The sequence below is a fragment of the Mesocricetus auratus genome, unplaced genomic scaffold (assembly GCF_017639785.1).
Source record: "Mesocricetus auratus isolate SY011 unplaced genomic scaffold, BCM_Maur_2.0 Super-Scaffold_100046, whole genome shotgun sequence".
Taxonomy (NCBI): Eukaryota; Metazoa; Chordata; class Mammalia; order Rodentia; family Cricetidae; genus Mesocricetus; species Mesocricetus auratus.
The window spans coordinates 2,968,782-2,996,728 of record NW_024429223.1 but is presented as its reverse complement, the minus strand read 5'-3'; the positions used below and the strand labels follow the sequence as shown (position 1 = coordinate 2,996,728).

General features: G+C 56.7%; 1 protein-coding gene across 1 annotated transcript; it reads left to right on the top strand.

Moving 5' to 3' along the window:
• The first annotated feature begins 518 nt into the window (after positions 1 to 518).
• Positions 519 to 25,612, top strand: Gpi (glucose-6-phosphate isomerase). The gene is given in 19 exon segments (XM_005081777.4): positions 519 to 725; positions 1,559 to 1,649; positions 1,867 to 1,935; positions 3,547 to 3,666; positions 8,004 to 8,087; positions 8,165 to 8,311; positions 10,600 to 10,671; positions 11,351 to 11,395; positions 13,415 to 13,468; positions 21,517 to 21,577; positions 21,904 to 21,947; positions 22,041 to 22,193; positions 23,370 to 23,447; positions 23,449 to 23,500; positions 23,648 to 23,724; positions 24,536 to 24,664; positions 24,888 to 24,963; positions 25,063 to 25,129; positions 25,226 to 25,612. Coding segments are annotated over 19 exon segments (1,677 nt in total). The 5' UTR covers positions 519 to 603; the 3' UTR covers positions 25,362 to 25,612.
• Positions 25,613 to 27,947: the final 2,335 nt, after the last annotated feature.

The following is a 27,947-nucleotide window of genomic DNA, read 5'->3' as shown; positions in this document are numbered from 1 at the left end:
TCAGCTGCCCTGTGTGGCTTCTGGGAACCCAGTTCAGGTCCCCTGCAAGAGATCTATGCAATATGTGCTCTTAGCCACACCGACCCCTGTCTCCTGCCCAGTCCAGTTTGCCTCTTCTCGGGAGCACTTGCCAGCTCTGGAATTCCATAAATCCTATTTGCTTATCTGGTTTATGTATCCACAATACTTGCAGCACCATAATCGAGAGTTAGAGGGAGAGTTCTGTAGTTTTGTTCTATAGAGGTTTTCTTTTTTTCCTTAATTGAATAAATGAATGAAAGAAGGAAGCCGACCAGGCATGGGAAACTCCGCCTCTGCCCTTCCTCAAGTCACTTCCGGGCAGAAGCCAGGCAAGGGACATCGCCAATGACCAGCAGAGGTCCCCAGATCTGCAGCCGCTGGCAAGGTCGCATAGCGGGCGCGGAGGGCAGCGGCGGGGCGGGGCCGGGGCTCCGGAGGGAGGTGTGGCCAGGAGGGGCGGGGCCGGACGCCTGCGCCATAAAGAGCGCTGCGCGCACGGTCCCCGAGCTCGCTGCGCGCTGCCGCTCCTTCTTCCTTCCTCTTCCGCGCACGTCCCGCTCCGTGTACTTCTCCGGTCCCGCCATGGCCGCGCTCACCCGGAACCCGCAGTTCCAGAAGCTGCACGAATGGCACCGCGCGAACCTCGGCGACCTCAACCTGCGGAGCCTTTTTGAGGCGGACCCGGAGCGCTTCAACCACTTCAGGTGCGCGCGCAGGGATGGGGCCACGGGGGCTCCCGGGATCCACCACCCCACCCCCCAGCCGCCCCACGGGGGCCCAGATCGGGGTCGCACGTTGTCCTTGACCCCTCCTTGGAGAGGGCACTTGGGGCCCGCGTGCTCGCTGCAGGGCCGGGGCTGCTTAGTCATGAGGAGGGGCGCCGCGCCCCTCCACGAGGACACCCCTGTCCCTTCGCCCTCGCCTTCCAGTCCCAGCCACTGGAGAAGGGATTTCTAGCCACCCGGGAGGGGGAGGAGGAGGAGGAGGAGCCCTTCCTTGCTGCTGCGACAGGCGCGAGAGAGCTGTCGCCTCCCACCTGTTTCTCGAGGGCTTGGGTCGGGAAGGGTGGGTAGGCTGAGGTTTGCTGGGAGCCACGGTGTAAAAATAGAGCCGTGGAGGAGACTGCGACGCAAGAGGCATCCGTGAGCGACCGCTAAATGGAAGAAGGGAGGGTGGAGGGAAGCTTGCATGTGATGCATCCGGGTATTCCTTGTCTCCTGATGCTGGAAGGCGGGGGACTTGAGATGACCACCTGTGGCTCCTGGCTACATGGAAGCCCCCACGCTTCTGCATTGGTGTTCCCTAGCAAGTTTGAAACACGGGAGCGCGGAGGGGAGGCCCTGAGTGGGTGGGGCGTGGGTCAGCACCTTCCTCCGTCTAGACCGTGCTCCTAGCCCGGGATCTGCCCGCGCCTTGGTTCTGTGGCATGGCTTCTCCCGCTGTGCGTCCTAGGCAACAGGCGCTGCGCCTGCGGCCAGCGCGGTAGACATGGGGGGTGGGCTGGGGCGTGGCCAGCAGCTGCTGTGTCTTCCCGCAGCCTGAACCTCAACACCAACCACGGACATATTCTGGTGGATTACTCCAAGAACCTGGTGAACAAGGAGGTGATGCAGATGCTGGTGGACCTGGTAATGATCACTTCGGGGAACCGTGATCTCTGGCTCGGGTGTGGGGGTTGCTTGGGTTCCGGGCTCCCAGGGGTCTCCAGGGCCTGCTCTTTGAGCAGACTCTTGGAAGGCAATGGAGATGGAAACAGGCCCTGACCATCCAAGGCAGCCTCTCCGGGGGTTTTGGACTTTGGCCAGTGGGTCCGGGACACGAGGCCTCAGTGTCTTCTCCTCCTAGGCTAAGTCCAGGGGCGTGGAGGCTGCACGGGACAACATGTTCAACGGCGTGAAGATCAACTACACCGAGGTGAGCAGTGAGAGTGGGTATCATCCACCTACCCAGCGCAGGCCAATTCCTTCCCTTTTGCTCTCGTCAAGACTGTCACCATCCACCGCCCCACGACTTCTCCGTTACTCTTTTTTGGGGGGGGTTTCGAGAAAGGGTTTCTCTGTATTGCTTTGGAGGCTGTCCTGGAACTCGCTCTGTAGACCAGGCTGGCCTCGAACTCAGAGATCCGCCTGCCTCTGCCTCCCGAGTGCTGGGATTAAAGGAATGCGCCACCAATGCCTGGCTCTTCACCGTTATTCTTAAGCAATGCTTTTGCCTCAGGAAGGTGCTAAAAGGCTTCTCGTTTGGCAGGTGTGTGTGTGTGTTTGCAGAGCTTTGGGGTGTGTCTTCCCCCCAAGACTGGCGGCTGCACTTGGCCGGCCGATTGGAACAGTTCCTGGTGTCCGTCCAGGGAGGGATTAACTTAAGGCTTGCTCAGGCGTTTTCTTGGAGAATTTCAGCCTTGCTACTCTTGGTGGGTCCTTGCTGCAAGTTGACACTAGTGACAAGAGCCTGTAGTCTCTCTGGCAGCGGGCGTGAGTAACAAGCGGGGTTGAGGCAAGCAGGAGCCAGCAGGCACAATCGGCGCCCCACACTTGCTCGTCCGGGAATTTTTAATCTATTTATTTTGATGGTGTGGGTGTCGGTTTCTCCTGGCACCGGTGGCGAGTTGCCGCCGTCGTGTGGGCCGCGGATCACTCTCCGGCCCTTTGGCAGAGGACCGAGCCAGTGCTCTTGACTGCCTTGTGTCCAGCCCTGGGTCTTTTTACGTGCGAGGGGTCTGAGGCTCGGAGCTCAGAGAGGCCATTAGAAGCAGCTGATCTTGCACTGAGGGCGGGCCACAGTCAAGGAGGGAGGGCTTCCTGCAGGGGTGCCTTTGCTGAAGGCACATGGGGGAGTTGTGGGGCTAGACAGGGTGGGGGGGCTGGCATCGGGCCCTGCCACTCAGAAGGAACCTGCATGAATGGCCATCGCTTTCCTGGCGGTCTGGGACGTTTTCACCCGTTTCCTCCCCAAGACTGCCGTTGCCTTCAGCTAGATGCACCATTGCTCTCTGCTTGGCGCTTGTCACCGGCTTCAGTGACAAGTGAAGTTTTGGTTAGTGGCAGTTGTGGCCGTGAGGCCGTTGGGTTGCTGGTCTTGCTTCACACACATCCTGGGGCCTCTGGACGGTTTGAGAAGGTGCAACAGACGCGAGGTCCTCGCATCAGGAGGGCTGAGGCTGCGCTAGGCTTTCCGGTGGCTGGTCCGCCGAAGGGGTTCATTGCTTATCTCTGCTTGTCATCACTAAGCCTTTGGCCAGTCTGCTCTCTTCTGGCTTTAATGCCCCCGGGGTCCTTCAGGCATGGGAAGCCTTTTAGGCGTGTTCAGGTCCCGCTCTGCTTCAGACTGTCCACGGCTTGCAAAGCTCCCTGTCCTCAGTCACTCCCAAAGCATGAGGTGGGTTCTCTGTACTAGACTGTGGTGGTAACGGGTGTCCGGGGACCCGCTCGGCTGGTGCACGGGGGCCGAGCCACGCTGTTCCGTGCCCCGCTGGGACCACTAGGGTGTGTAGTAAGTAGTTCCTCATTCTCCAACCTTCGGCTCTAGGACCGGGCAGTGCTGCACGTGGCCCTCCGGAACCGGTCCAACACCCCCATTGTGGTGGATGGCAAGGACGTGATGCCAGAGGTCAACAGGGTTCTGGAGAAGATGAAGTCTTTCTGCCAGGTAAGCCGATGCTGGCCTAGACCGTGCGTGCATGCGTGTGTGTGCGTGCATGCGTGTGTGTGTGCATGCGTGTGTGACTGTGTGTGAGCTAGCCGATGCTAGCCTAGGCAGTGTGTGTATGCGTGCATGCGTGTGTGTGTGTGTGTGTGTGTGTGTGTGTGAGCTAATGCTAGCCTAGAAGGTGTGTGTGAGTGTGTGTGTGTGTGTGTGTGTGTTCAGGAATCTGGCCCTACTGCTTTCCCTAGAGGCAGGGTGTAGGCCCTGCTGCAGCCTCAGGTGGGGGTGACCTGTGTGATTGCCGACCCTGGCATCTCCGCTGAGTCCGGAATTTCCCTCAGCTCTTTTCAGAGTGAGCGGGCTCTCTCTCTCCATCTTCCAAGGTCTGGGACCTCAGCCTGTTGTGTGGTGTGGGGGTGGCAGGGGTAGGGAGTGTCAGCTTGAGGCTTCACATAATAGGAACGTACTCTAGCAACTGGGCTATGATCTGCTTCCGCTGCCTGCAGCTTATGTACGCTAGGAAAACGTAAAAGACACCTCTGGGTCACCATCCTGCGTGTGGGTACGTGCATTTGTGTATCTGCATGGGATGGGCATGCTCAGATCCTGATCGTCTGGTCAGCTGTGACTGCTCTGGGTTTGTGCCTGAAAGCAGCAGCTCACAGGAGCTCCCGTGTGTGGCTGGTCAAAGTCTGCGTGCCTTGGCCAAGAGCCACTTCCAGACTTGAAAATGACACCGGCAGCCACCTGGAAGCCGGGCTTCTTGGGATGAGGGAGGCTAGGAGCCCTGTGTGTGAGGAAGGACATCCTCAGCCCTCTGCTGTGTGGGGCAGAGTGGACCCCGGTCCCTTGTTCATCCTGTGTAAGCTCAGGCATGCTGGGTGCTATCGGTCTCTCCAGAGCTGATGCAGGATGATATTCCCTTACAGCTGGCTGTCCGCTTGGCTGACTCAGGCTGACTGGGTATTCTTAGTTCAAAATATGAGGCTTGGTTCTGGTGGACCATGCCCATAATCCCAGCACTTAGAAGGCTGAAGTAGGATTGACAGTCCCTGGCCAGACTTTCTCAAAACAAAACAGAAACCCTGCTCACCAACGCACTCCCGGTGAGAAATTCTACTTCCCTAGTTCTCTCAAAAGTAAACAGGCACAGAGGTTCATGCCGATGATCCCAGCAGTGGGGAAGGTGAGGCAGGAGAGTCAACAGGTCCTTGCCGTTCTAGGCTGGATAGTGAATCCCTCAAACCAGCCAACACGACAGAAAAGACGTTATAACCCTGTTGGTCTGTCTTTCTGATCCTGGGAGTTGAATTCAGAGTCTGGCGTGTGACGGGCAAGCGCTTGAAAAGAGATAATGTTTGAGGTGATGAATCTACCAATCAGTCTGACCCAATTGTTACTTATACCCATATATCAAAATATCACAGCATGCCTCATAAATGTGCCGTCAGTTGAAAATTTACAATAATCAAGCAACAAGCAAAAGGAAAAACTTATCATTTATCCATACTGCTGGTAGCTATGGCTGCCTGGCATCCGGTAATGGCACTACTTCCCAAGCACAAAACAACAATACAGCAACAGAAAAGAAACGGCGTGCTGGGCAGGGGTGGCGCACGCCTTTAATCCCAGCACTCGGGAGGCAGAGGCAGGCGGATGTCTGTGAGTTCGAGGCCAGCCTGGTGTACAGAGTGAATGCCAGGACAGCCTAGGATACACAGAGAAACTATTGTCTCGAAAAAGCCCCCCCCCCAAAAAAAGTAGTGTATGTTCTAAAGCCCCAGGGGAAGATTATGTTAACGGCGTGTCTCATAATTTGTGTGGAAGGGGAAGTACTTTGTTTTAGTGAACCTTGGACTGAGATTGGACATGAACAGTAATAGGTCTCCGAGTGTCTCTTATGTGCCTCACTTAGCTCCATTCAGTTCAGGTGGTTACAGTCTTAAAAGACTCCTTAAGAAGCTTCTGTGGGGGGGTGTCAGTCTGCTAGACATAGCTGTGTGCACAGAATTCTTCTAGGTGAGATCCTAAAGCTACTATAAAACTCGCTGTTCTTGCACGCACTTGCTTGTGCTCGGGCACACAGGCCACGGTGCAGGCGGAGGTCAGGGGAATCCGTTCCCTCGGTTGTCACAAACCTAGACAAGCTGCATCCCCAGCCAGGGTTTCCCTACGTAGCCCCGGCTATCCTGGAATTCAGTTTTTGTAGGTCAGGCTCATAGAGATCTACCTGCCCCTGCCTCCCACGAGTGCACCACCTCGCCTGGAAACAAAGGGGTTTTAAAAGGTTTATTTGAGGGACTGGAGAGATGGCTCAAGGGCTAAGAGCACTGGCTGCTCTTCCAGAGGTCCTGAGTTCGATTCCCAGCACCCACATGGCGGCTCACGGCTGTGTGTAGCTTCTCTTCCAGGGGGATCTGACGCCCTCATGCAAACTACCTGCAGGCAAAACACCAATGCACATAAATGAAAATAAATTATTTTAAAAGCAGGTTTTCTTTTTGTTGTGTATGTTTGCGTGTCTCTGTGGGTATGTGCATGTGAGTGCAGCTGTGGGCGCTGGGGTTACAGGCGTGGACCACCAAGCCTGACCCGCAAACATCCTTTCCCTACGATTTCCAGTAACACTTTCCAGCCCTTTCCTTAAACCCATACCAGCAGCCACCTCAGGGTCGTACAATCGGTTCTGGGGTTTCACTTAACTCTTAGAGCATTCAGTCCAAGCGTTAGGTTTATTTTTGTTTAGGGACAGAGTCATCTCGGACTCATGACAGTCCAGCTTCGCACATGCTGGGATTACCAGCGTAAGCTACCACATCCAGTTTGTCTAGGTTTCCAATATTTTATTCTGTGTGTCTGTGTGTATGCATTCATACAGTGCCCAGAGGCTAGAGGACAGTGTTAGATCCCATGGGCCGGAGCTGCAGATGCTTACGAAGCTGCCTTCACATGTGGGTGCCGGGCGCTGAACCTGGGTCCTCTGGAAGAGCAGTCAGTGCTCTCCACTGCCGAGCCATCTCTCCAGCCCCTTGTTAAAGTTGTAGCTGAAATCATATCCTACGGCTTGCAGCAGTTCAGTGACAGAGCGTTGCTGAGGAGTCGCACCAGAACCTGACTCCCAGAGAGTAGACGTGGCTGCTTGACAGAGGACCCAGGTTCGGTTTTAGAGTTTCGCCAGCCTCCCTGTGAGAGCCTTCCTAGTCCCACTTTGTCAGTGAGGACATACAGGCCATCTGCTGGAGAATGTGTTCATACAGGGAATGGCCTACAGTAGACATGCTTTTTTTTTTTTTTTTTGGTTTCTCGAGACAGGGTTTCTCTGTGGCTTTGGAGGCTGACCTGGAACTCGCTCTGTAGACCAGGCTAGCCTCGAACTCACAGAGATCCACCTGCCTCTGCCTCCCGAGTGCTGGGATTAAAGGTGTGCGCCACCAACGTCCGGCTGTAGACACGCTTTTGGTCTTTGAACAAGTGAGTCTATTAGGTATGCAGCAAGCAGAAGTTAAAAAACGGCGAGCAGATAGCCAGTCATCACAATGGGTGCTTACGGCATCCCGCAGAACAGCTGGGGTCGTCCGATTGGCTGAGCAGGCAGGGTATGGTCATCATCAAAGCGTGCACTTACGATATCCAGCCAGAGTGAGAGCGGAAGCCCTGTGAAAGCAGCTCTGCTGGCTGTAGTTTCCTGTGTGTGTGTGTGTGTGTGTGTGTGTGTGTGCGCTCGGGCCTGTGTCTGTTATTGTGCACCGTGTGCTTGCCTGGTGCCTGTGGAGGTCAGAAGAGGGCGTCAGATCCCCTGGAACTGGAGAGGGCTGTGAGCCACCGTGTGGGTGCTGGGTACCGAACTTGGGGCCTCTGCAAGAGCAGCCCACGCTCTTAAACCACTGAGTTACCTCTCTAGCTCTGGGCAGACATTTTTATACCACGAGACAACAAGTGACTCCACTCTCCTTTCTCCCTGTCACAGAGTTAGGAAGGAGTCAGGGACAAGCAAGCCCCGTTTGCCCTGTTTAAACAGCATAGTAAGCCGGGTGTTGGTGGCACACGCCTTTAATCCCAGCACTCGGGAGGCAGAGGCAGGCGGATCTCTGTGAGTTCGAGGCCAGCCTGGTCTACAGAGCGAATTCCAGGACAGCCTCCAAAACAATACAGAGAAACCCTGTCTCGAGAAAAAAAAAAGCAATAAAAGCAGCATAGTGTACCAGGATAGCGTATGTCACAGAGTGCGACCTCCAGAGGCTCCTGAGTAGTTTCACTGAGGCGGAAGGGCTCACACGGGGCTTTTGAGCCGCGGCCTCTCCGCGGGCATTGGGCTAATCATATCTCTGGTTCTGTGCCAGCGGGTCCGGAGTGGCGAGTGGAAGGGTTACACAGGCAGATCCATCACGGACATCGTCAACATCGGCATCGGAGGCTCTGACCTGGTGAGGAACGCGCCTGGGGATGGTGGGGTGAAGGGAGGGGACAGTCAGTCCCTAGAGCCTGTCCTCTCTTCCCGCAGGGGCCCCTCATGGTGACTGAAGCTCTCAAGCCCTACTCTGCAGGAGGTCCCCGCATCTGGTTCGTGTCTAACATCGATGGAACCCACATTGCCAAAACACTGGCCAACCTGACCCCCGAGTCTTCCCTGTTTATAATCGCCTCCAAGGTATTGGCGCTGGAGAGGGTGGGGAGGCTGGGTGGATTGCCCCGGGCTGTGGGCTGCCAGGACCGGTTCTGAGTGAATGGTGCTCTGTGAGTCCCGTCAACGCGGCTGCCCTAAGGTGGTTCCGTGTCTGGCGGCAGAAGAGCTTTATCTAATAAAAGGCTGAGCCTGTTCAGTTTGGGCTCTTGTCATAGGCCATACCTACTTAATTTATGTGCTCTGTGCCGTGTGTGTGTGTGTGTGTGTGTGTGTGTGTGTCTGTCTGTCTGTCTGTCTGTCTGTCTGTCTGTGCCTGTGTCTGCTGACTGGGCCGTGTGTCTGCTGACTGTGTGTGTGTGTGTGTGTGTGTGTGTGTGTGTGTGTGTCTGTCTGTCTGTCTGTCTGTCTGTCTGTGCCTGTGTCTGCTGACTGGGCCGTGTGTCTGCTGACTGTGTGTGTGTGTGTGTGTGTGTGTGTCTGTCTGTCTGTCTGTCTGTCTGTCTGTCTGTCTGCTGACTGTGTGTGTGTGTGTGTGTCTGCTGACTGAACTCAGTCTCACACATGCTAGCCAACTAATCTACCGCTGAACTCCGTACCCAGCTAGCCTTGAATTCACTCTGTAGCCACGCACACCCTGAGCTGTAGAGTAGATAACAGACAGGTCCTCGTCCTCACATAATAAGGCTCTAATACTTCCTTTATTATTTATTATTAGTTTTAGTTGAGACAGGGTGTCTCTGTTGCCGTAGCTGTCCTTGAATTCTCTCCGTAGAGCAGGCTACGTTGATCTGCCTACCTCGGCATCCGGAGTGCCAGGAGATATTTCTTTCTTTGCAGATCCATCAGTTACCTTCTCTCTCTCTCTCTCTCTCTCTCTCTCTCTCTCTCTCTCTCTCTCTCTCTCTCTCTCTCTCTCTCTCTCTCTCTCTTTCCCCACTTTCCTTACCACCCTCCCCGTCCAGAGGTGGTTTTTTTTTTTTTGGTTTTTTTTTGGTTTTTCGAGACAGGGTTTCTCTGTGGCTTTGGAGGCTGTCCTGGACCTCACTCTGTAGACCAGGCTGGCCTCGAACTCACAGAGATTCGCCTGCCTCTGCCTCCCGAGTGCTGGGATTAAAGGCATGCGCCACCAACGCCCGGCTTGAGTTTTTTTTAAACTGTTAGCCAATGACTAAGGCTTCTTTTTTTCTTTTTTTTAATTATTTATTTATTAAGCATAGTTTCTTATCTGTGTACATGCTTATACCCCAGGAGAAGGCATCAGACCTCATTATAGATGGTTTCGAGCCACCGTGTGGTGGCTGAGAACTGAACTCCGGTCCCCTGGAAGAACATGCAGCGCTGTTAACCTCTGAGCCATCTCTCCAGCCCCCCTTCCAGAGTTCTGAGACAGGGTCTTTTGTAGCTGAGCACTGGGAATGCAGGCACCGTGCCTGGCGTGTTGCTGTACCTTTTTGATTCCAGAGCGCTGATCCGAGAACATAACGGTTTTTTTTTTAAAGATTTATTTATTTATTTATTATGAATATAACACCCTGCCTCCATGTATGTCTGCACCCCAGGAGAGGGCGCCAGATCTCATGACAGATGGTTGTGAGCCACCATGTGGTTGCTGGGAATTGAACTCAGGACCTCTGGAAGGGCAGCCAGTGCTCTTAAGCTCTGAGCCATCTCTCCAGCCCCCCCATAACGGTTTCTTTATTGTCGTTTGTGCCCTATGTACCTCAACACACACAGGATAGTAAAAAGTCCTCCGGGGGGGAGTCAGCAAGATGGTTCAGCAGGTAACGGGGCTTGCCACCAAGCCTGACAACCTGGGTTCGGTAGGGGAGAATTACTCCCAAAGGTTGTCCTGTCACCAACACATGTGCCATGGCACTCTCGTGCACACGTTCTCTCTGTCTGTCTGTCTGTCTGTCTGTCTTGTCTGTCTTGTCTGTCTTGTCTGTCTCTCTCTCTCTAAATGCAATAAAATTGAAAAATAGAATTCCAACTGAATTGTGAAATCCAGCCTAGGCTGAACTGGAGAAGAACTCAGAATATGCTCAGCCCCTCTCTTCCTGGGAGATGCCTGACCTGCAGGATTTGGGTTTTGGGTGGGGTTTTGGGCGGGGTCCTCCCCCCCCCCCATGTGAACGGCTGCTGCCGCCCGGCCGTGCCCGGATGGTATGTTGATGGATGCCTGCAACCTTCCTGGTGTGTGTGTGTGCGCGCGCGCGTGTGCAGGCGTGCGTGCGTGGGTGTGTCGGCCCCGCCCCGGCGTCGCGCTCCCCCCACCCCCGGGGCTGGACTGAGTGCCCCATCCTGTGTCGCAGACCTTCACCACCCAGGAGACCATCACCAATGCGGAGACGGCGAAGGAGTGGTTCCTCGCGTCGGCCAAGGATGTGAGTGGGCGTGGGGTGGGTCTCCTGCCGGTGGGGGGGTTCGGTGTGCTTACCAAGTTCTACCCCCCCTCCATGACGTTGGTGGGGCATGTGGTGCTAGTCCTGTGTTCCCACCCTCCCAAAGGTGGGAGCAGGAGTCGGCTTTTTGGCTCCTTTCTTTATACCTTTGGCTCCCCCCCAGGCATAAGCAGAACCCGCTCTGAGCGGCGAGGGGCCTCCCTTTCTTTCCGTCATTTTTCAATAGTTTCCATACTGGGTTGGACGGAACCCTTTCTTTAAGTCCCCTTGGCCCTTGGGATCACCTCTGCTCCCTGGGGACCACACCCGTTTTACGTTGGGGGAGTCTGGTTGCTCCTTGGCCGTGTTTGCCTTTGGGTGTGGATGGGCAGGTTGACTCGTGGACCGTGCACACCTCTTTTGTGGTTTGCTGGTTTGTGACAGGGACTCGCTGTGGAGTCCGGGCCCCTCCTGAACTCCCGTGAGCGTGAGGGTTGTCGTCACATCCTCTTGTCCTTGACCTTTTGCGGGCTCCTCTGACAGCAGCCCCAGGGCCTAAGCGAGAGAACAGTCAATCCTCTGTAGGATCTGGTTTTCTCTGGGTAGGGTGGGGGGGGCATCCCCACCCTTGGGTGGCCCCTCTGGGATCAGGTTTGCTATCATCTGCTTCTGTCTCCCGTAGCCATCTGCGGTTGCAAAGCACTTTGTCGCGCTGTCTACGAACACGGTAAGTGCCAGAGTGGCGGCCTGCGTGCCCCCGAGGGAAAGCCCGATCCCTGACGGAGGGCCGCATCGTGGCTGGGTGGCTGGCGTAGGCGCTCACCGAGAGCCGGCTGAGCTTCCTACATCGCCAATGTCTGTAAGATGCTAAGGGACGACACGGAGTCAGTAGGGTCATGATGTCCCCCGTCCCCCAGGCCAGCCTGACACACTTGTGTCACATGCCCGTCCCCATGTGGGAGGTGCCGGGTAGATCTTGTTTCTCACTAAAGCTGTTTAGACCTGGTAAATGGATGTGCTTGCTTTTTTTTAAAATTTCATGTGTAAGAGTGTTTTGCATGTGTGTCTGTACCCTACAGGAATGTCAGGTGCTCACGGAGGTCAGAAAGGGGCATTAGATCCCTGGGACTGTAGTTAGGAATGGTTTCAAACTACCTACTGAGTCATCTCACCAGCCCTGCATGTAACTCCTTTTTTTAATTAACTTTTTTTATTGTTTTGCTGTGTGTGTGCATGTGTGTGTGTGTGTGTGTGTGTGTGTGTGTGTGTGTTAGTCACAGTGCAGGTGAGAGCACGACTTCTGTGTGTCCTGCCTCCTTTGTCTGGGTTCTTGGGGTCAAACTCAGATCTCCAGGCTTATATAGCAAGTGCTGTTGTCATGAACCCTAACTTTTGACAGGACTTGTCTGTGTAGCCCGGGCTGTCCTGGATGGCCTCAAGCTCACAGAGCTCCACCTGTGCTGCCTGAGAGCTGGGATTAAGGCATTGCTACATCGCCTGGCGTGGCTTTTTTTAGAGATTTATTTTTGTGTGCAGTGTTCTGTTTGCATGTCTGTCTGCAGGCCAGAAGAGGGCGCCAGATCTCATTACAGATGGTTGTGAGCCACCGTGTGGTTGCTGGGAATTGAACTCTGGACCCCTGGAAGAGCAGCCAGTGCTCTTAACCACTGAGCCATCTCTCCAGCCCCAGTGACTTTTGGTTTTAGAGACAGGGTTTCTCTGTATTGTTTTGGAGGCTGTTCTGACACTCACTCTGTAGACCAGGCTGGCCTCGAACTCACAGAGATCCGCCTGCCTCTGCCTCCCGAGTGCTGGTATTAAAGGCGTGCACCACCAACGCCCGGCTCCCAGTGACTTTTATTATGACTCATTTTATGTTTATTTATGTGTATGCGGGTGTATTGGGGGGCATGGGTACGTACACGCATGAGGACTTGGTTATGAGCTGCCCGATGTCTCACAGGAGCCAAGCTTGGGTCTAACGCTAGAGCAGTGTCCCCAGCGTCCCCAGATGTGGCCTTTTATTCCGGCTAAGGATCATGTTTGGTGGTGCAGCCGTGGTGGCCAGCTCACGGTTGGTCTGGCCTGCGTGCTGTAGGGGAGACTCACCTACAGACTCGAGCACGGCCTCCTGGTCTTGCTGTGTCCCTCAGTGCCTGCAGCCAGGCCCTTGGCCGCCCTCCTTCCCGTTCCAACCGCCACCACCAGCCAGGTGTCTCAAGGCGGCTAACCAGCACCTTGTCCGATTTCAGCCGGCCGGGCTCAGGCTGTCGGTGGCCATCCCTGAGGTTGGATGCGGGGCAGCTGGCTTTGCCTGCCTGAGGGCCTCGGCGCCTGAGAACAAGACTGGTCTCCTCAGGGAACCCTCGGGTGGTGTCACCTTCCAAGGGGGATGGCTGCGTGGCGGTCCAGGCTTTGTTTCCCAGACTGGGGGAACGACCTCTGGTGTTGAGCTCCAGAGTCGAGCAGGGTGTGGGGGGGATGGGATGGCTCTCCTGGTGTCTCTGGTTCTTACCCACCAAGAGGAGGCGCTCCAGGCGCGGGGCCCCTGGTGTGTTGTGGCGGGGGGTGGCCAAGAGGTGGCTTGGTGTCCGGTCTGGAGTGAGTGTCCCCCTCAGCTCAGAACCTGCTCTACCCCGCCCGCCCGCCCCTCATGGGGTTGGGAAGTGCCACTTTCTGGGCGGCGATTGTCACCCCTTACGCTCGTCTCTAACATATGCTCTCTCTCTCCCTTTGTACTTTCCAGACCAAAGTGAAGGAGTTCGGGATTGACCCTCAAAACATGTTCGAGTTCTGGGATGTAAGTAAGGCATTTCCTGTGCTTGGCGTGTCCTTAGCCAAGTCATGGCCCTTGAGCCGACAGGAGGGGCCTTTGAGGTCAGGTCAGCGTTTTTTCGAGCGCTTGCTGCATGTCTGTCTGACTTTGGGAAAGACAGGGGCTCAGTCTGTGGGGAGCGCTTCCGGCTTGCGGGGAGACGCGCGACACTCCCCTGGGTGCCTTCCAGCCGCTCCCACTGTGAGGTAACCAGAGCCACTAGCTGAGGTGAGTTATTCTCAGGCGTGACCTTTCTCCAGTCGGCGGCCACAGTCCGTAAAGGCCAAAGGGCAGGGCGAGGCGGGTCTTGGGAACAGACCCACAGGGGACGGCAGGGCCGGAGACTTCGGGGGTGGGTGGGGTGGGTGGCTGGCACGCAGGGAGGAGGCAGGAGACCCCAAGTCTAGGGCACGCTAGCTTGCACAGCAGAGCCCCGCTCCACGTGGTAGGGCCGCCGCACGGAGGACACCCAGTGGGACAGACAGATGGGTGGGCTCGCCGGGAGGAAGCCTTGACTGGGCGCTGGCCTCGCAGCTGGCCTGAGGGGGGACTGTGAAGGCCAGAGTGTGGGCTCCTGTGGGCGTGGTGTGTGCTCTGGGGGTGCTGTGGCCGGGCCGAGGTGCTCTCTCTAACAACTGCCTGGGGTCCACCGGACTAGACACTTCCGCTCAGCCATTGGGCTGGAGGCGCTTTTCTTGGTGGCGTCATTGGCCAGTGGGCAACCTTGCGTGGGAGCTCTAAAATGCCCTCTTCTTTAAATCAAACGAATAAGGGAAAGTTTGTTGTTGGTGCCTAGGATCTATACCAAACTCTGCCACTGGGCTGCTCCTGTCCCCCCTTAAAGAATTTCTGAGGCAGGATCTCTGTGTAGCCCAGGCTGACCCGTAGCTCACCGTGTCCCTTAGGCCGGGCTTGACTTTGTGACCTGCTTGGCCTAAAGTGCTTAGATTACAGGCACGCGCGTGACCGCACTTGGCCTGGGAGCTTTTTTTCTCTACCCATCTCCAACGGAGAATGAAGCCCCGAGCCCCAGACCGTCCGCTGGGCATGAGTCAGCTCGAGTCTAGGGGGGCCGGCTGTACGCCGTCCTTGGCACACAGCCAGTGGCTCGGAGGAGGGATCCCCGTGGGGGAGACTGCGGCTTCCGACCAGTGCAGGCCTTTCCCCTGCGTCCTCAAGCTTTGGCACCTGAGCCAGTGGTGGCAAGGGAGGAGTGGGCATCCCCTGCTGCGCCATAGAGCCCCGCGCGGTGGGGCACTCATCGTCTCTGCCCAGTGTGCAGAAGGTTGATGGACTGTGACAGGGCTGAGCCTTGCAGGCGAGGTCAAAGAGTTTCGGTTAGGTACAGGACTGGCAGCGACGGCAGTGGAGGCCTGGCGGGTCGGGCCACGCGCACATGCACGCACACACGCACGCACACACACGCGCACACGCACACACCAGCAGCCTGAGGAGGCATGTGGGTGGGTACTGCTGATGGAGGCAATGTCTGAGGGCCCGGGAGCAGGGGTGTGTGGAGATCCTGGAGTTAGTCTCTCAGGTGTCCAGCACTGCCTGGGAGGCCATTCCTCGAGTCTGTCCGGTGCAGGCATGTGTGAGTGAGGGGGCTCCGTCCCCTGCGGTCTGACATTGGCTGCCTGGCGGGTCTGACATCTGGACCCAGCAGAGGTAAGCTAGCGAGTGTGCAGTCTCTCTGGGTCCCAGCATGAGTCCAGCTCCACACGGCTAATTTTGGCATCTGAGACTCGACACGTGTAAGCTGTCTCTCCTCAGGTATGTGGGACGGAGTCTGTGGTGTGTGTGTGTGTGTGTGTGTGTGTGTGTGTGTGTGTGTGTGTGTGTGTGTGTGTGGTCGTGGCGGAGGTCTCTGGAGCCAGAATCGGGACTGAAAGGGAATGAGGACAGGTACAAGTGTGATCAGAGGACTTGCCAGGACAAAGAAAAGTGTAAGTGCAGCTATGACGTCATCCAGGTACGGTGGCACACCTCTGTAATCCCATGAGGCCGAGACAGGCGGGTCATAAGTTCAAGGCCAGCCTGGGCTATATGCTGAGTTCTGAGCCAGCCTGAGCTATGTAGTGAGACCTTGTTTGTAAACAACCAAAAAAAAAAAAAAGAGTTCTAACAATTGGCCAGGCGGTGGTGGCGCACGCCTTTAATCCCAGCCCTCGGGAGGCAGAGGCAGGCGGATCTCTGTGAGTTCGAGACCAGCCTGGTCTACAGAGCGAGTTCCAGGACAGGCTCCAAAGCCACAGAGGAACCCTGTCTGGAAAAAAAAAAAGGTTGTAACAGTTGAGGTCTGAAGTCAGGGTCATGTGACCTAGGCCGGCTGTGCAGGAAGAGAACTAGATGGTCCCAGGCGTGTACAGATCAGGACCTCCGGTGCCTTCTGGAAATGGAGGTTGGGCTGTAGTTAGCTGGTGGAGTAGATGAGGTGAACCCAGGCTCTCAGCATCCTGGCCAGCCCTTCTGAGGTCATGGGGCGGCGGCGGCGGCGGCATCGTAAGGGGGTGGGGCCAGTGCCCAGGTCAAACACAAGCAGGGACGCTGAGGGCCGTAGGGGGTAGTTTCCCCTCCCTGCAGCCGCTGTGACTTAAATGACGGGCCCAGAGACTTCATGTCAGTTACAAGGGCTCTGCCGATAGCCGGGGCTTGTTACCGCCTGACTCTTAGGATGAAACCGTTTCTGCTAATCTGTGTGCCGCCCTGAGGCTTGGTTGGGGCTTATATCTCCGTCCCATTTTGCGCATCGTTCTGCATCTGGCTGGCGATTCCTCTGACCCCGCCCTTCTGTTAAACCAATCGCGGTGACGTATATTCACACGGTGTACAAGAGCATTCTGGGGCTGGAGAGACGGCTCAGAGGTTAAGAGCACTGACTGCTCTCCCAGAGGTCCTGAGTTCAGTTCCCGGCAACCACATGGTGGCTCACGACCATCTGTGATGAGATCTGGCGCCCTCTTCTGGCGTGCAGGCAGAAGATTACATAACAAGTAAATAAATAAATAAAATATTAAAAAAAGAACATTCTGCGGCAGAGGGCCTGTGTCTTTAGGGTGCAGTTTGAGAGACTCGTGGAAGATAAAGGCTGGGAGAGAATTGTTAGCTAAGGCCTGCGTTGAATGCTCCAGTAGGAAACCCTGAGATTGGCCGGTAGGTAACGTCTGTTGATGCGTGGTGTGCTGACATCTGCTAGGCGGGGTCTTGCGGCTCAGGTCTCGGGAGCGGGAGTCGGGACCACAGTGTGTGACTGGTTTTCCCCTGGGGCAGGAGGAGCCAGGCTGGGCACGCGTGTATGGAACTGGCTTGGTCTGGTATGGACATTGAGCCTGATGGTGCTGGGCTTGGAGGTGGAGCTCCCAGCAGGGTCCTGGCCCCTGCTTCAACCCCCCCACCACCCCCCGGCATCGCAGGAAGTGCCCCCCCATCACAGGAAGTGTGTGAAAGCATAGCGATTGAAACCAAGCCTGGCCGTGTCGTTAGGTGACATCGGGAACACTCAGGTGGCGCCCAGGTAGGTGGCCCGAGGTCTCCTAAGGCTTCCAGAAGGCACCGACGTCAGGCCCTTCCGGGTGTGAGTGGGGTAAGACTGGCAGGGGGAGGTTGCTAAGAGACAGATTTGCCCGCCCTCATGTCCCAGGTAAGGTACGGAAGAGCCTGGAAGGCCCGGTGTGCCAGCCCTGGCCCCGCACGGTGCGGGTTTACCGGGTGAGTTAGTCTGCAGAGCCAGCGGGGGTAGGCTGATGTGACGGTACTGCGGTTTTCCCTCGGGTCAGTCACGACCGGCGAAGGCCTCAGAGGCGAAGGAGGGTTGGACGTCTGAGGTGTTGTCTAAGGAAACCCAGTAAGGCAAGGTGGGTGAAGGCGCGTCTGAAGCTGTGTCGTGAGCCGGAGTCTCTGGGCTTCCTGGGTGCGGCCTCGCTTGGTAAGGTTGGGTGTGTCCATGCCCGAGCGGGGATGTGGAGGAGGACTGTGACTTGGGGCGAGGCCCGTGGAGTCTTGGCTCTGCCGGTTCGGTGAGAGCCACGCTAGCGTGTGGTCATGCGGGGTTTGTCGGTGCGCGTCTGTGGAGGACCCGGGCCGTAAAACTGGCTGGGTCGCTGAGGCCTAAGGAGCCATCGTGAGACGCAGGGAGCTGACCCGTCAGATAGGAATAGGGGGCGAGGACTCGGCGGCGTCGTCAGGTAGATGGAGATGCGGGGCGATCTGTGGGGCATGGTCTGGACTGCCCAGAATGTCTCATAGGTAAGTGGAGCTACCTGACCCATCCGGCGTGTGGTCCAGCGAGCGGGCGTGAGTCTTGCTGGCCTTCCGGGTGTGGTCCGAAGAGCCAAGGTCAGCATCCCGGTAGATAGCGGTGACTCACCGAGAAGAAGCCAGGGTGCCCGCTGTACCCAGAGGCAGAGCTGGTCTCCTGGAACTCGCTCTGTAGACCAGGCTGGCCTCGAACTCACAGAGATCCGCCTGCCTCTGCCTCCCGAGTGCCGGGATTACAGGCGCGCGCCGCCGCCACACCCGGCCTGTCAGATCCAGGTTTGGAAGTGTGAGACTTGCCGGTGGGTGAAGTTAGGTGGTCCTGGAGAGCCAGGGTCAGAGGCAGACTGTCATCTGCCCAACGTGGGCCTGAAGGGTCAACGCTGGTAAGGTAGAGTTTGGCCTTCTCCAAAAGCTGGAATTGCTCAAAGGTAGGAGTTATATCCGGGTCTCTGTGGGCGAAGCCTGGAGAAGCGTGGTCAGGGCTTGGGGTAGCGGCCATGCGGGTGAGGAGCCAGGGCTAGGCTCAGGTGACCTGCCAGATGTACTCTGGAGAGGCAGGCTCAAATGCTGGTAGGTAGAGCTTGCCCAGGTGTGCTCTGAAGACCCAGGGGTCCAGCACAGGTACGTAGCCGCGGCCTGGGATCAGGAGAGCCAAGGTCAATCTAAGAGGAGCTGGACAGGTGACTCGGCCGTTACGAGCCCCGGCTGCTCTTCCAGAGGACCTGAGTTCAATTCCCAGCAACCACTTGGTGGCTCCCAGCCGTCTGTGACGAGATCTGGCGCCCTCTCCTGGCCCGCAGGCACACATGCACACATATGTAATGAATTAATCTTTAAGTGGGGGGGGGGGCGTCCACTGATTGCGGCCTGAGGAGCCGTCGTCCAGCGCAGGTGGGCAGGTTGGCGCGGCATTGCCTGTGTGGGAGCTGGTCCTGCCTGCTGTGGTGGCGACGAGTTGAATGTGGGTGGGTAGGATTGAGCTCTTCGCAGGGGATTCAGGCAAAGGTAGGGTATACCTGGAGAAGCTCCAGGAACCGTGGCTACGTTCATTGAGGCTGTCGCAGGGGCAGGGGGATCTGTAGCCGGGCCCGTGCGTGCGTGCGTGTGTCTGTGTCTGTGTCTCTGGGTTCGCGTGCTCGCTGGCGTGTAGTCTGACTCGCCCTAGGGACTCGGCGGGACCATTATGAGGGCTCGGTGGTGGCGAGGCTCCCCGGGGCGTGAAATCTGACCTTGTTCCTCTCGGCCCGGGTCTGACGCTAAACTCATCAGCGTGAGGGCTGCCGCCCACCCAGCCCACCGAGTCTGGAAACTTGAGTCTGCTAGGCAAGATCCGAGAGTCCGCGTCTCGCCTAACGGGGCCTGGGAGATGGCCGCTGTTGCCAGGCTCTTGCCAAACCTGGGTCCTCCCAGATGAGTCATTCTTGTCAAGGGACCTTGGCGGTATCTCTCATGCTTCCCGCGCCACCTGTGGGAGCCTCCTGTGTGGGTCCTCCTCAGCCCCTCAGTCCAGGGCGTCGTCATTTCGGGATAAACCTCAGCTTCCGTGGGCTCTGTCTTCATTCCTGCCTCGCTCTCCAGCCAGTCTCGCCGCTCCCCTCCTTCCCCCACCCCACCTTGCAGACTGTACCTCAGGCTTCCAGAGGACACCCAAACGCCACAGGACAGCTAGTGCGTGTGTGGGCTGGCGCCTTTCCTCCCCTGGGCAGCTAATGGGGTTCTAGTCCCGGGGGTCAGCCCGAGACACTCCGAGAGGGGACGTTTGCTCCTGTCGTATTCCCGGGAGCCAGTCCTCTTGTGAATGGCTGCTCCCGCCACGCCACTCTGGCATGGGCGACTCTGGAATGCTTCTCCGCCTGCCAGGTGCTTGTTCTTCAGATCCGACTCTGTTTACAATTGGTCCAAGACGGGGGTCGGAGGCTCTGCCTTTCTGTGTCTGAGGAGGCCGGGCGAGTACAGTTACGAGGCTGTGGTTCTGTCGGTGCCTGAGGAGACAGAAGGGGGTGCAGGCCTGGGGCTCTGAGCCTGTCCGTGTGTGAGGAGACACGGTAGGTGCGAGTATTTAGCCGCTGTGTCCGAGCTGGACCAAGGGGACAGGTGGGACAAGTCCCTGGGTGTCGGTGACCAAGAAGTCGTGGTAGGTACCGGCCCGAGATTCCGAGTCTGCCAGTTTATGAGGAGACAGGGTGGGTAGAGGTGTTGGCCTGTCGGTGTCTGAGGAGATGGGGCGTACAGGTGTGAGGTTTTGGGTCTGCTGGTGACCAAAGAGACATCGTAAGTATGACGATGCGGCCCTGGGTCTGTCAGTAATCTAGGAGACAGGTAGACACAGGTATGAATTAATAGGTCTGTCCTTGGTCAAGGGGACAGTGTGGGTACGGGTCTGAATGAGGCCCTGGGTCTGTCAGTGTCTGAGGAGACAGGGTAGGCCCAGGTATGAGGGTCTGGTCTACCGATTTCTGAGGACACAGGGTAGGCCCAGGTATGAGGGTCTGGTCTACCGATTTCTGAGGACACAGGGTAGGCCCAGGTATGAGGGTCTGGTCTACTGATCTGAGGACACAGGGTAGGCCCAGGTATGAGGGTCTGGTCTACTGATTTCTGAGGACACAGGGTAGGCCCAGGTATGAGGGTCTGGTCTACCGATTTCTGAGGACATAGGGTAGGCCCAGGTATGAGGGTCTGGTCTACCGATTTCTGAGGAGACAGGGTAGGCCCAGGTATGAGGGTCTGTCAGTGTCTGAGGAGACAGGGTAGGAGCAGGTATAAGGTTCTGGTCTACCGATTTCTGAGGAGACGGGGTAGGTGCAGGTATGAGAGTCTGGTCTACCAAATTTGAGGAGACAGGGTAGGAGCAGGTATGAGGGTCTGGTCTACCAAATTTGAGGAGACAGGGTAGGAGCAGGTATGAGGGTCTGGTCTACCAATTTCTGAGGAGAAAGGGTAGGAGAAGGTACAAGGTTCTGGTCTACCGATTTCTGAGGAGACGGGGTAGGTGCAGGTATGAGGCTCTGGTTTATCAATTTCTGAGGAGACAGGGTAGGTGCAGGTATGAGGTTCTTGTCTATCAGCTTCTGAGGAGACAGGACCCGGGTCTCTCGGTGTCTGGACAGGTAAGCTCAGCGCAGGCGGGAGTGCTTGGTCTGCCAGTATCTGAAGAGATTGGCATGACCCAGGTATGAGGCTCTAAATCCACCTGTGCCTGAGGAGTAAGGGAGGCCCAGGTGTGGGGCTCCCGTCATGTCTGAGGCAGGTATGCGCAGGTACGAGGGCTTGGTCCGCCAGCATCTGAGGAGATTGGGTTGGGAAGGGGTATGCATGTCACCATCCGAGGTTTAGCGCACATCGGGGGCCCTTTCTGTCAGCGCTGAGAGAGCAGGGACTGGCGGGGTCATGGGTGAGGTGGGTTTAGCCCTGCTTCTGCCAACACCGCGCAGGCAAAGGCTGGCACAGGTAGGAGGCTGTCTGTCTGCCAATGCTGAGGAGACAGGAGCGGAGAGAGGTTTGAGGCCTTTGGGTCTGCCGGGAAGGAAAGGCCAGCCACGCCATGCCACGGTAACATCTGTAGTTGACTGGACGTGTCCCTCGTGTCGTCTGCCTTGCTGGCCAGCGTGGAGCGTCCCTAGCGCCTGGTGTGCTGTCTGACTGGGCCAAGTAGGGTTGGGTCCCACCCTGCAGGCTGCACCTGTGGAAGATTGGCTTTTGGGGGGCGGGTGTGGCAGGAGGGAGGGGGGTAGGGTGTGCCTGCCCTCCTTCAACGCCGTTTCCTTCTCTCCTAGTGGGTAGGTGGCCGCTACTCGCTGTGGTCAGCCATTGGACTCTCCATTGCTCTGCACGTGGGTGAGTGTGTTTCTGAGTCACCCCGGGGAGGCCGTGTCGCAGCGTGACGTTGAGGCTTGCACCCCTGGCTGCCCGGCTCGTCCTGCGGGCTTCCGGCCTCTCTGCTCCTGCACAGAAACGTGTATTCCTTTGGTTCAGGGGAGGAACGAACCCAGGGTTGGCTTTGTGCGTCCCCGGGCCAGCTCTGAGGAGCGAGGTTTTCTGCTTGGCTCCTCCTCCACATACAACACTCCCTAGCCGCGGAGAAACGCCAAACAAAAACTGACCAGCTGCCAGGGAGACACTGTGGGCGGCGGCCGCTTGTTGATGCTGCTTTTGTGTCGCAGGTTTTGACAACTTCGAGCAGCTGCTCTCCGGGGCTCACTGGATGGTGAGTGACGCGGGGCCTGGGTCCCGTCCCCTCCCTCCTTCCTCTCCCCCAGCTCCCTCCCCCCCCCAGCGCCCACCCGCCTCGTTCCCGTAGGACCAGCACTTCCGCAAGGCGCCCCTGGAGAAGAACGCCCCCGTGCTGCTGGCCCTCCTGGGGGTCTGGTACATCAACTGCTTCGGCTGCGAGACCCACGCCATGCTGCCCTATGACCAGTACATGCACCGCTTTGCTGCTTACTTCCAGCAGGTAGGCACCGGCTGCGGCTGCGGCACGTCTTGGTAACCGAGACCTATCCCGTCCTTGCTGTCGGCGGCCGAATGTCACCACCCTTGTGAGGGGTGCCCTGGCCACGCTTGCCCTGGATTGGTTGTGGGCGTGCCTTCCCTCTTGGGCTCTCATTTGTTGCTGCCCTGGGTGGGTGGTGGTGGTAGCTGGGGACCCCGTGTGACCTATACCGGGGCCCATCTTGGGTGCTTGGTTCACCTGGACGTGTCCGGTGACCGGAGAATTTAAACAGCTGACCTCTGAACTTGTAAGCACATGCAGCAAAAATCCCACAGTCTCCTCTCTCCCCGTTTCTTTTATTTATTTATTCATTTATTTTTATGTATTATGTACACAGTATTCTGCCTGCGTGTGTCCCTGCAGGCCAGAAGAGGGCGCCAGATCTCATTACAGATGGCTTTGAGCCACCATGTGGTTGCTGGGAATTGAACTCAGGTCCTCTGGAAGAGCAGCCAGTGTTCTTAACCTCTGAGCCGCCTCTCCAGCCCCTCCCCGTTTCTTTTCATGTGTATTTGTATGCACGTGTTTGTGACACGTGTGTGCCTGGTGCCCAGGGGCGCCCGAAGTTAAGGTGGTTGTGAGCTACTTGGTGTGGGTGCTGGGAATTGAACCTGGGTCCTCTGGAAGAGCAGGAAGCACTCGACTGAGCAGTCTCCCAACTCCCTTCATCATTGTTCTTAAGGTTTGGGCACTCGGGAGGCAGAGGCGGGCGGATCTCTGTGAGTTCGAGGCCAGCCTGGTCTACAGAGCGAGTTCCAGGACAGCCTCCAAAACAATACAGAGAAACCCTGTCTCGAAATCCCCCTGCCCAAAAAAAAAAACTGAACAAGGTTTGAACCTCAGTTTGCATGACTTTGAAAGGTTTCCTGGATCAAGGGAGCAGTCACCTCAAACCACCTAAAGGCAGAACTGATCTTGTTTATAAATAGACTCCCACCCCCCCCACCTCCCCCACCCCCGCCTCCAGATCCATCTCCTCCTGGTCATGGTAGTTGAGCCAGAAGGTTCAGGAGCCTGAGGACCATTGCAGGAGCCTCGCATGAAGCTGGGGCACCCCGGGAAGGATGCAGGCCCAGTTCAGTTCGTGCAAGGGAGAAATGCTCAGAAAGAGGGGTGACTTTGTGTCCTCAACTCCAGGGCGACATGGAATCCAATGGCAAATACGTCACCAAGTCGGGTGCCCGGGTGGACCACCAGACGGGCCCGATCGTGTGGGGGGGAGCCGGGGACCAACGGCCAACACGCATTCTACCAGCTCATCCACCAAGGTAGGGCCCGTTTGTCCTGGGCGAGCGGGTGCGGTGCCTGGCAGGGTGGGGCTGGGGCAGCGGGGAATCTCCCTCTCAGGGCGGTGCCTTCCGGTGGGCAGCTCCCGAGGCCTGGGGCTGTGTGGGTGACGGCTGCGCCCTTCACAGGTACCAAGATGATACCCTGTGACTTCCTCATCCCCGTCCAGACCCAGCACCCCATACGGAAAGGTCTGCATCACAAGGTGAGAGGCCTGTCCAGGTCCCCCGCGTGCGTGCGTCCCCGGGACCGGGGGACAGAGCCGTCCTGCAGCCTCAGCCATAGCTCCATTTCTCTCGCTGCCACAGCAGATGACCCCAGACTTACTGCTGTGGAGCACAGCCTGCTGTGTTCCCAGAGTCAGAAGCCAGCAGCTGTCAGAGCTGGGTTCCTACCTCATAAAAGGGGCCGGCCTCTATTAGTTCCATCTCTGCTGCTGCTAAGCCTGGGGGGAGAAAGGGTTACTTCAGGTCACGGTCCGTGATCAAGGGAAGACAGGGCAGGACATGCGTGAATGGTGTTTGCTGGCTTGGCGTCATGCCCAGCTGGTTTTCCTACACAGTCCACGGCCACCTGCCTAGGGATGGTGCTGCCCACGGCGGGCCGGGCCTTCCTACACCGTGACAAAATCCCGCACGGGCCAGTCTGAACTGGGCAGTCTCGGTTGAAACTCCCGCGTCTGGTGACTTTAGGCTTCATCTAGTTGACGGTTAAAACCTAGAACACAGGCCGAGCGTTGGTGGCGCACGCCTTTAATCCCAGCACTCGGGAGGCAGAGGCAGGCGGATCTCTGTGAGTTCGAGACCAGCCTGGTCTACAGAGTGAGTTCCAGGACAGCCTCCAAAACAATACAGAGAAACCCTATCCTGAAGAAAACCAGAAGAAAGAAAGAAAACAGAAGAGTGAAGTTAGCGTTGTTGCCTGCCCTCGTCTGGCACCTGACATGCTGGAACTGACCCGGCCTGAGACGTGCCGGGCGGGCTCTGGTGGGGCTGTAACTGTGTCTCTCTCGTCAGATCCTCCTGGCCAACTTCTTGGCCCAGACAGAGGCCCTGATGAAGGGGAAGACGACGGAAGAGGCTAAGAAGGAGCTCCAGGCTGCAGGAAAGAGCCCGGAGGACCTGGAGAAGCTCTTGCCACACAAGGTCAGCCTTCCTCGGGAACTTCAGCGTTAGGGTGACATAACGGGGAGCTAGAGGGACGGCATTGAGGGGGGTCCCACACAATGGGACGGTCTCCTCCCCAGATAGACGTGTCCCAGCCTCTGGGACAGAGCGCCTTTCCTCTCCAGAGCTTGGGGACCGGTTTCTCTGTCCCCCCGTAGAGTACATGCTGGCAAATACTCTTTTCTCAAATGGCTGCCTGCAGGTCTTCGAAGGAAATCGCCCGACCAACTCGATTGTGTTCACCAAGCTCACACCATTCATCCTGGGAGCCTTGATTGGTGAGTGGGGACTGACAGGCTTGGGGTCAGTTACATGGGACAGGGAGGGACGGACGGATGGACCTACCTAACGGACGCCACCTGCTCCTCCCTCTGCAGCCATGTATGAACACAAGATCTTCGTTCAGGGCGTCATCTGGGACATCAACAGCTTCGACCAGTGGGGGTGAGTTTCGGGGCGGGGTTGTGGGTGGGGGGGAGGGCCCGTTGTGCCTCCCGCTTGGCTCCGGATTCATTCTCCCCTTCCACGCCTTCCTGGCAGGGTGGAGCTGGGGAAGCAGCTGGCCAAGAAAATCGAACCTGAGCTGGAGGGCAGCTCCGCCGTGACCTCACACGATTCCTCCACCAACGGGCTGATCAGCTTCATCAAACAGCATCGGGACACCAAAGTGGAATAAAGCCAGCCGCGGCCGCCCGCCACCGCTCCACGTCCCTGGTCGTCAAACTCACGGCACTGCACGGCCCTGCCCCCTGCCCCCGCCCCTGCCCACAGCACACCTCCCGTCGCAGGCTTGGACTACCGGGGCTTTGGGGAGGATCGCCATGTCCACCGCTCTCCGTGCTGCACCCTCCCTGTGGAGCGGGCTGCTGCGTCTGCCCGTTCCAACCCGTACTCACCTATCAGTCAGAATAAAGATGCCTTAGAGGAGGCGCGGGCTCAGCCTCTTAGTGTCCTGAGGTGGGGCTTTGCCTATCAGACACGGGTGACCCTGCTTGTGCCCTGGCTGGCCCCTGACGAGGTGGCGAGCACATCTGCAGCAGAGGGGCATTCTTCAAGTGGGGCGGGCATCTGCCCTGCAGACTTGACCTCCAAGTCTCATCGTCTGTTCTTCCTCACCTCCGGGGCCGAGAAAACAGTTTCTGCTACCCAGCTAGATTTTTGTTCGATTATTGTTTTGATGGCAAAACCTAGGGATGAACTCTTTATTTGAAACATACTCATTTAGTGTGTGTGTGTTGGTCAGAGGAGTTTCTCGAAGTTACTCTCGTGTGTGTGTGTGTGTGTGTGTGTGTGTGTGTGTGTGTGTGTGTGTAGGTCAGGACAGTTTCTCGAAGTTACTTCCATGTTGGTTCTGGGGATTCAACAGGCTTGGTGCCAAGTACCTTTTTACTGTTTATTTTTATTTTTTTGGTTTTACGAGACAGGGTTTCTCTGTATTGTTTGGAGGCTGTCGGACCAGCCCGGCCTCCAACTCAGAGATCCGCCTGCCTCTGCCTCCGAGTGCTGGGACTAAAGGCGTGCGCCACCACCGTCCAGCATGGAACCATTTTAAACGTGTGTGTTTATGTCTGTGTGAATGTGTACACACGCTGCAGATAGATTCCCCTGGAAATGCACTTACAGGTGGTTGGTTGTGAGCTACCCAAGTTATGTTGAGAACAGAACTCTGGCCTCTGCAAGAGTAGCAAGTGCTCTGTTGTTGGTTTGTTTTTGAGATAGGGTACTGCTGTAGCTTTTGGAGGTTGTCCTGGAACTCTTATCTGTGTAGACCAGGCTGGCCTCGAACTCACAAAGCTCCTCCTACCTCTGCCTCCTGAGCGCTGGGATTAAAGGCGTGCGCCACCACTGCCTGGATGCAGCATGTGCTCTTGACTACTGAGCCATGCCTAAAACCCTCAAAACGGGTTTTGCTGGCACCTCACACATCCAATCCACTCTTGTCCTGGCCGTCAGGTGAGTCTTTGGTATGGGACATGGTGACGGCCAAATCATGTTAACTGTGGTCCAGTGAATAAAAAAACACATGACTCGCGCAAGCTTGGTCACTCAAGCCTAATCCGTGAAACCCATATAAGGGTGGAAGGAGTGAACTGACCCCACCCCCAGGCAGCACACCCCCGATGACGAGCGAACTGTAAATGCTCAGGGATAACTGTCGCTAGCCTGTCCCAGGTTTGTCTGGCTGCACAGTGGAGACGTCACCAAATTTAAAAAAAAGGGCAGGCTGTACTTGAGGTCAGTCTCCGTCGCGTGCACACGCAGGCATGACTTGTGGTGAGAGGTAAACAGATATAGGAGGATGTCTTGGCGTGGGTTTGCATTTAAAGTTTCCCAAGGTCCGGGTGGTAAGGGCTTGCCTCCAGCAGGTGGCGCTGTTGGGGACTTGGTGGAAAGCAGGGGGTGTGGCTTAGTTGGAGACAAACGTGACTTTGAAGAGGGTGTGTTCTGCGGTTGCCACATTTGTGGAGATGAGCGGTCTTCTGACATTCCCACATTGCCATGTGCTGTTGGAGACAGAGTCTCTCTGTGTAGCTTTGGAGCCTGTCCTGGAACTCGCTCCGTTAAACCAGAGATCTGCCTGCTGCTTGCCTCCTGAGTGCTGGGATTGCTGGCCACTGCCGCTGCCACCTGGCCCAAAATAAGTCTTGACTGGTAAAATGAACAGTGGGCTGGCAAAAGCCAGAATTTTGTCTGTTAGGTGGGTTTTACAAATAGCCCTTGAGATCTGAGATGGCTCCGTGATTTAGCGCATATACTGCTGTTGCAGAAGAAGCCAGTTTCTGTCCCGGTCACCACAGGGGATCTAATGCCTTTTCAGGTACTTGCACCCATGCAGACATAGCTACACATTCATGCAAATTTTATTATATATATATATGTGTATACATACACACACATGTATATATATTCCTAAAATCACATGCAGGCACATTATACCTTGAGAAATACTAGCTGAGATGAAACATCTACAAAGTCATCCAGATTCAACCTGAAGACACCATCGCAGTCAGACTTCTCGGCCTCTAAGTCTGCCATTCTGTTAGAATGGTGAGCTACGACTAACCAGAGGAGTGAGCTGGTTTCACCTCCAGTCTCTGGGTATGGCTGGGAGCAATCATCGTAAGGCTGGTGCAGGATCTTAGAATAACGCTTTGCCCGCATTGTAGCAATCACATATGTTGTATATTTACAGCCTCCTCTGCTGGCCTGTGTGTGTGTGTAGGACATAGGATAGCCTAGGTGACGTCAACCCTTCTATTAA